Source organism: Protopterus annectens, chromosome 13.part0 (assembly GCF_019279795.1).
Source record: "Protopterus annectens isolate FY-2018-M chromosome 13.part0, PAN1.0, whole genome shotgun sequence".
NCBI classification, from domain to species: domain Eukaryota; kingdom Metazoa; phylum Chordata; order Ceratodontiformes; family Protopteridae; genus Protopterus; species Protopterus annectens.
In genome coordinates, this window is record NC_056747.1 from 860,322,340 (window position 1) to 860,330,776 (window position 8,437).

The 8,437-nt window shown below is 36.6% G+C and overlaps 1 protein-coding gene across 1 annotated transcript in view; it reads right to left on the reverse strand.

Moving 5' to 3' along the window:
* Window positions 1-4,294: 4,294 nt before the first annotated feature.
* SYNRG (synergin gamma) overlaps window positions 4,295-8,437 on the reverse strand; it is a gene marked incomplete in the record, with an annotated part of 2,786,306 nt that continues 2,782,163 nt past the window's right edge. Inside the window, 1 exon segment of the mRNA XM_044054902.1 lies at window positions 4,295-8,091. Coding sequence (XP_043910837.1) covers window positions 7,960-8,091 — 132 coding nt within the window.

Consider the following 8,437-nt stretch of genomic DNA (forward strand, 5'->3'; position numbering starts at 1 on the left):
TAGACACATTCCCTTAGTTTATAAGCTGTACAATATAGAATCACATTCTAACAATAGACACATGCTAGTCAAAAGTTTGGTCACTGTCCACATAAATTCCCAAATCCTGAACACTGGGTTATCTCTTAGGGGTGCACTGTCACTGTAGCAGTTCCCTTGGGTAGATGACTTCCCAAAGGATATACTATTGCATTTTTTGGTATTTAGTTTCAGTCCATAATTTTGACATTGGTTATTTATTTGAGACAAACCTTCCTGCAAGATGGCTAAGGCTCTTGGGGACTCAATGACTGCCCCAGGTTTGAAGTCATCTGTAAACTTAGTCAGCCAGAGCCCTTTAGTATTGGATTTTACTTCAGAAAAAGAGATGCCAAACAGGAGAGGTCCGAACACAGAACCCTGGGGACACCACTGGTGACTGGTCTCTTTGTAGAGGTAACTTCCCCTATTTTATCTGAGTCCTATCTGTGAACCAGTGGGTAATCCAGCAGGTGACACAGGGTTTTATTCCAAGTTTATTTAGCTTTGTCTACAATGCCTGAGTGGGGAATTGTGTCAAAAGCTTTGGCCAGGTCAAAGTATGCACTGTACATGGTTTTGCCTTCATTCATTGCTCTGGTGACCTTTTAAAAAAAATCTACCAGGCTGAGTAAACATGACCTGCCCTTGATGAATCTAAACTGAGGTGGGTCCAGTGTTTAGAGGTTCCATATGTCCTAACTGAGTACTTCCATGACAAGTGTTTCCTTGGCTTTGCATATGACGCTAGTCAGAGTTATGGGACTATGACTGTCTGGGCTTGTGGGAGGTCCTCCCTTATGCAGGGAAATGGCTGTAGCTGTTTTCCATTCACTTGTTACAAAACCTGTATGGAGGCGGAGACTGAATGTTGTTGGGGTTGTGGCTAAATCGTGCTTCACACTACTTAAGATGCATCCAGGGATATTATCAGGAACAATTGATGCAGTATTTTTAGGTTTTGACAGCAATTTTAGGACATGGTCTTCATGGTCTTGTGTGATAGCAGAAGCCAAGCCAGTTTCAGGTATATCTTGAGGGACAGACAGAGGGGAGAAAGAGGTAAAGTTACAGCTAAATTTATTAGACATTAGGTTAGCTATATCTTTAGCCTCAGTGAAGGCACATCATTCAAAATCAACTCTACACATTGCTACATTGTGCTTTTGAAACTATGAACATAACTAAAAAATGTGTTGTGATTGTCATTGGCTTGGGTAGCTATTTTAGCCTCAAACTTAGCTTTGGCAGATTTTATTAAGCTACTGAGTTGTTTGCTTATTTTGGTGACAAGGGATCTAACATTATGGGAATTAATCTTCTTACTGCTGGTCAAAATTCATTTCTTTTTATTATAATGCTTCCATGTGGGTTTGTTTCTGGGGTGTGTTCTGCACTTGCTCCTACAAGGGGCAGCTGCATCTCTGCAGCTGTTTACATGTTAGTATAGTGTGGTGGTGTACATTTCTGTGTTTTGAGTGGAACTAACTGGGTTTGGTAGGAATTTGAAGCTTGTCAATGTATCACTTAGGAGTAGGTAGTTTATCTTACAGAAATTTCTAATGGTACCTTTGGTGGAAGAGATCTTGATGATGATGATGATGATGATGATGATGACGATGATGAAACTACAACTCATACTTGGTAAGTACAGCTTCAGTTAATACACTGCAGAAATATGTTGCTGAAGAGTTGTGGTCTATTAAGCACACTGAAGTGCAGAGTTTTGTAGAATATGCACAGTTTTATAGTAAAACCAAAACTTAAAAGCAGGAATGCAGACTTTTCTCAACAGTTAACTGAAATTTTGGTAAACTACTTGTCTGTTTTACAGTACATTTTGCATCAAAGTTCAAGAGTCGTCTTAAAATAAGAACTAATGGCCATTTTCAGTTAAAAGTCCAGCAATTTCCTTTGGATTCAGCAAGAGTTGGGAATTATAGCCAGATTACATACGTGTTTTCAGGCAAACTCTCTTTTCCTCAGGCTTCAATGGTTTCCCTTTAAAAGAAGGTACACAAGGCTTCTCTACAAATACTTTATGAATGTCACTTCTTTATTGCAGGTGCACCCAGAATCTTTATTAAAGGCAAATTCGTTCAGGGAGAGAGAGCAGCAACTCTGGCACACCATACAGGTATTATCTAGCAACAACACTAGGTGTTACACCTTGTAGATTTCAAGTCCAGTGAGCACTCACTGCTAAGATGAGGGGAATTCAGACTGTGGAGATACAGTTCCTCTCAGAGGCCATCCAACAGTGAAATAGCTGCAGAAGGGGGGGGGCTGCTCCAAAGGGGATATCTTAGGTTTTCCTGCAGAACCAGCAAGTAGGACCGTTCTCTATCACCTGACTCTCACCCTGGACAGCTAGGTCCACTGTGATTTCTGGGCAGGAATGAATGGGCTACAGAGCTCTTGCCTCAGCAAGGGATGCTCGGCTTCTATATCCATGGAATAAATGAGCCAAATGGGTGAAGTCAGAGAAGCTATTGGGCAGATCCTGTGGAGGATTAAAAAGAAGGTAGTTTTCCAAGCAAGGATAACGACCACTTAAATTGCCAAATATTTCATCTCAATGAAATAGTACTTGTATTCAGCTCTACTGAATTTCCTACTCAAAAAGCATACAAGATGCTCTTCTTCATTAAAGATATTTTACAGTACGCCTATTTCTGATGTGTCAGTATAACTTCTAAAAAGCCTATTTAAATTTGGAAAGACTAAGACGAGTTCTAAACATATTATTTTTAGCTAATTAAAGACATTGGGCAATTTCCATTTTGTTATACATGTAAAACAGCAAGCTAGTGAGACAAAGTAGCATAATTATCTGACAACGCATAGCTATTACCCAAGTGTGTCTTTACTTGACCTTCAGTGCAATGAATGTGCCCTTTTTCAATAGCTTTATTTTTTTCTGGTGACCAACAATCCCCCTACAAATGTCATAACCCACGTACTTCAACCTCAGTGAAACCTAACCTACCATTACAGGCATATGCAGCTAAACCAGCTGATTTCAAAGAGTAGAGTACAGGCTGGTCCCAATCTTCTGAATGGATTATCACATTCCTTAGGTAAGTTGCAGTATACTTGATGTGTTTTTATAGGGACACCATACAGCCCAAAAGGAACCTCAGTATTTTGGAATAAGCCATTTGGTATCAAAAAGCTATTTACTTTGGCTTTAGCCATTGCAAGGATCTGTCACTATCCTTTTACTAGATCTAATGTGATCAAAAATTTTGATTTTCCTTAGCTTTGTAGAAGTTTGTCAATGCAAGGCATTGAATAGCTGCCAAATTTTGAAATACTGCTTAGCTTCCTAAAATCATTACAAAACCTAACTGTTCCACCAGACTTTGCAACTAATGCTATGGAGATGCTACGTTTATTTTTTTACTTCTTTATAATTCTCACCTTAAGCATTTTCTGTACCTCATCTTGCTCAGCTTTTCTATGTGATTCTTGCATTTCACAACATTTTAAGTTAACATTTCCCGTGGAATTCTCTGAAAATATTCATAATGGTTTTCTTGTTGAGTCAAAGTATTGGAAACTTAAGTAGAAAAAAATGGTTCTGTGTGTCAGGTTTTTAAAGGAGTAGGAAAAATAAAGTAAGGTAGTGACAACATTGGAAGCTTATATGGGTGTGAATTGCCTTTCTTAAAAGAAGAGTTGAGAAACCAAAACTCTGAAGCCTGTACTGGTAGGACAGGAGGTATATACATATACATATGGTAGTGCTTAAAATACGTGAAACTCCTTAATATTAGCATCTGTTTTGTCAACACTTGAGCTGACTAATGGTTTGGGTGCATGGAAGGTGTCCTGAAAGCTTTGGAAGCCATCCGGCTGTTACAACTTTAACAGGACATACAGCAGTGATCCATATATACCAGATTCACACAATTAAATATATTAATTAAGCAATTCATCAATCTTTCAGATAGTAAATGCATCCTGACATCAGTAACATGTTCCCAGCTTTTAATTATACTGAAGTTCCTGACACCACCATGCACTTTTGCTTCTAACAACTGCAAGCTGCATCCCTTTCAACCTATAAAACATTTATAGGCCAATCCATATAACCCAAAAGCAACACCTCAGTCTCCCCCACTTTCCTTTACTACAACATTCCTGAGTACTATATTCAAATAGCATTACTGACTATACTAGCTTTTAACTAAGCAGATCAAATGTGTAACATGAAAAAAGGATAAGCTAGTCCAAATGTGTAACATGACAAAAAAGATAAGCTAGTCAGATACAATTTTAGGATACTTTTATTTAGTAGTTGTCTCACATTTCAGAAAAAAAAATCACAGAATAAGCAACAACTGCACCATGTGCTAAAATGAAACAGTAAATATCACATCTTTTAATGGATATTAAAATAACAAAAACAACCAAGTACATTAAATAAAATGCAAGGTAAAATACAGTAGTTTGTAGCACAGCCAGGTCATTGTCAAACAACAGCTACAAAACTTGGGACAGCAGCAGATACACAAATCAGGCATTTAAATTTGTGGAAAGATACGACTCTCAAACAAGTTACAGGGCAACACCATATTTAAAAAAAATGAAAGGACAATAACAAAATGAAGAACACATTACACAGCAAAATTTCTTGAACATTTACTGCAAAAGGGCCTCTTACAAAAGATGGCAACAGCACAACCCAATTATACTACATGCCAAAATAAAAATTCAAGGTGAATGTGTTTTATTTCATTTTCATTCTTCAATCACTTGTTCATTCAAGCTAAAATATGTTTATATATTTGTTAATCATGTAACACCTATTAGGCATAACATGAGATGTCATCACAGAAAATCACTGTAATTCCTGAACAGTATCAAGACCAGTATATCTGTAAATGACCAGGGTAACGAATTATAAGATGTGTCTGATTTAGCACAAAAAGCTGTGTCAAGGATTTAAACATGTGCACTAGTAAACACTGTCCTTCATAATACATTTTGCATTCCTTTTTTTACTGAGTTACAGTGGTGCTTTATAGAAAGAAGCATATATCAGCAGCCAATTTTAAGGCTGATCCATACATACATGGCATTAATTCCCTTTTTAGGACTGCACAGTATCACTGACAAATGACACTTTTAGCTATCCCAGTGTATGGTGCAATAAACTGCAACACAGCTGCTGACATCATCAAAGAGTTTTGTCGACAGTTTTAAAGACAATGCATCACATCAGGAATTTTTATCAATGTGCGCTTATTTCCAGCTGAAGGTAAACTCTCTTCTACGTCCTCAAAACTTCTGTTGGAAAAAGGAAATGCTGACAAGTGTCCCTCTTTAAACTTTATTTTGTACTGTTGGTTAAATACTATGCAAGTAAACTTTATTTCTGACTTGGTTCAAGACCAGAATATTCCCTTAAAGAAAAACATACAACTGATGGCAGTTTCTCCTCCTTGTAATGTGTGATACAAAAAACTAGATGAAATACTGCATTTCACTCCTAATATTAATCATAGCATTAGCTTAAGTAGGCATCATGGTGCTGCAAAAACAGTACAACATGCACTTTTCTTGGGTGAAACTGACATTCAAACGGTACCTTTGCTCTATATTTAAATACATTCATAAGATGGTGCTACTTCAAAGCTATGAACACCTACTACTAACATGAGTGATCTATGTAGTTTAGTACAAATACAGCTGGCTTTCTTAGTACAGTTAAAAGTAAATTCCATGCTTAAATAAAAATATTAAGGATATCCAGCTTAGCAGTCAAGTGCTGCATCCGAAAGGTTTTAAAAGTGCAGAATGAATAAAAAGGAAACCTTGAACAATTCATGAAGGAGAAAAAAACAACAAAAATGCACGTATATTTACAAAAAGGTATCAAACATACATAGTAGCAATTAGATCTTCCCCCACAGGATCAACATATACAAATATGGTGCAAATTCCAGTTATAAAATATAAATACAATATGTGGCTAAGAATACACATTTAAATTTATTCTGTTACACTAATCTGCAGAACCAAAGTTTTAGAAGTAAATATGACAAATATATGTGATCCCACTAAATAGCTATCCATACAGCCTAACACATTCTAATGAATGAAAAGTACGGTAACCTGAGTTACAGTTTCCCAGGACACCAGAGCTGCTCACTAAGGGATGCATTACATACTGCTGAGAAAATTTCAGTGACCAGGCATCCTACATTAAAGAAAGGATTATAACTCAAGTCTTGTGTGATACTCTTACTAAATGTAAGAATATAATTTTTTTTTTTTTTTTTTGCACACGGATGAAATAAGTTGAATTTTATGTATTTCAGTGCTTGCCATTTCTGTGGACATTCTGCTAAGTAGTAAACATAGCAAAGGTTTAATGACTCCCTTATACACAGGAATGCATTCACTTTCACATCATACAGAGAGAGAGAGAGGGGCGTAATAAAGACATTTACATGAGTGTGTGTATGTGTGTGTGTGTGTGTGTGTGTGTGTGTGTGTGTGTGTGTGTGTGTGTGTGTACATGTATAAAATAAACAAATACAGTCCCTATGTCAACCAGCATTAAGAAAGTTAGCAGAATGAATACCCCAACATCAATACTTACAAATTGTACACAAATAAATGTGGATGATAAAATGCCTTTGATATGAAGCCTTGACTGAATGGCCTTCTGCAGCCTGTGTAAATTAAGACGCTCAAGTTTTGGCAGATCTTAGTTCAAACTTTGCCTTTGTAAATAGTCGCCATTTACAAAAAAACTGACTCTGCCTCCTGTTAATTTGAAATTTTTCTCTAAATGAATGAATTATCTATATTATTCAACATACAAGCACAGCAGAGGTATGATTTATTTCACCAACTCAAAGCTGCTAAACAAATGCCATACATAATACATTTATGATTTCATACAAGAGTACTATTTTTATAATTATAACAAAACTGAAAAGCCCACAACCTGAGAACAGCACTAAAAGCCATATGGATAGTGTGTGAGCAACACAGTGGATATCCCTGAGCTGTAACCCATGCTATCTCTAGTTAATTTCAATTTAAGGTGTACGTTAATTTTATGCAATTTCTACATTACTAAAATAAAACAGCCTTTTAAAGTGGCAACTGTACTCACTCAGAAGTGGAATTTCTGTGATGTGTTACATACCACATCGCATTTATCAGCAGTAGGTAAAGAATTCAGTGACGATTTGCAAACCCTGAAGGAAATGCTCCAGTCCTACAGTTTGAAAGGATTTGTAGTATGAGCATTAGTCAAATACAGGCAAGTTCTAAAGCTAATTTTAGCTTTATATTATAATTCCTTGTTATATGCTGTGTAAAGAAATATTCAGTGAGCTGGTCTGTCATTTGGAGCCCATTTACTGACCTGAATGGAACAACCACAAAGGTGCCAAGTGTTCAGATATCAGAAGTAGCTCTTCTCTTTCAAACAGGACAAAGGATATATGTTCAGTTAAAAAAAAACAAAAAAAACATCAGATCATGTAGGTGTTCATTCTGGGAAAAGCAGTCAGACATTGTTTTCAGTATATTATCTTGTGTTTGTGCACTGCTGCAGCAAAGGATGAGCAGACTTGTCAGAATGTACAGTCCATAACGCACGTCCACTTGGTCCTGACAAAATATTAAGAATGGCTAGCACATCTGTTGGCCCTTATCAAAAAATCAAACCATCATCCACCCCCCGGCCCCCTTTAAAAAATGTAAAGCACTTGCTTGTAGACCAGAAGTCATCTCAGGTGGACTTTCAATTTTCAGCATTTACTTTACATTTTATCATACACTGACATTTTTAGGTGGATTACTGCTTAAGACAAGCACTTGTCCATTACCTAATTTTGAGCATATACAGTAATGTTCCTAGTAATGGGAATTTACAGAGAAAGATCATTCTCTTTTTAATCTGTGAAAAAAGTCTTAAAGCAGGTCTGGTAAAACAAGACCAGGTGGTTTAGGCTCCACGCAATTGATCCAAAAATTTGCACAGCTCGCATGATACTGGTGTCCTCCATAAGCGAGCTTAAAGCAATCAATCTCGGAGTCAAATGCCTAGGAAAACAACATGCATGTTAATTAAGAAGCACAGCAAGTTTATATTCACAACTGCATCACACTTTTCCAAAAGCCTATGCACATTTCTACATTTATTAGAATAGTGTGTCTTAGAAAACATTTTTATTTTAGTGACTGCACTTAACAGTTAGCTAACTTACAGAGTATGAAAAAACATCCAAATAGAGCAATGTGCTCTACTTAATTATGGATAGTGTCACAAATGAACAGTATACTATAATTAAGAAAGTTAGAATGCACATAACAAACCATGTTCTTGAGAAAGCTATTCATAGAGCATTTTCAAGAGAAAGGTTGTTAAACTGCATATAAATAAATTACA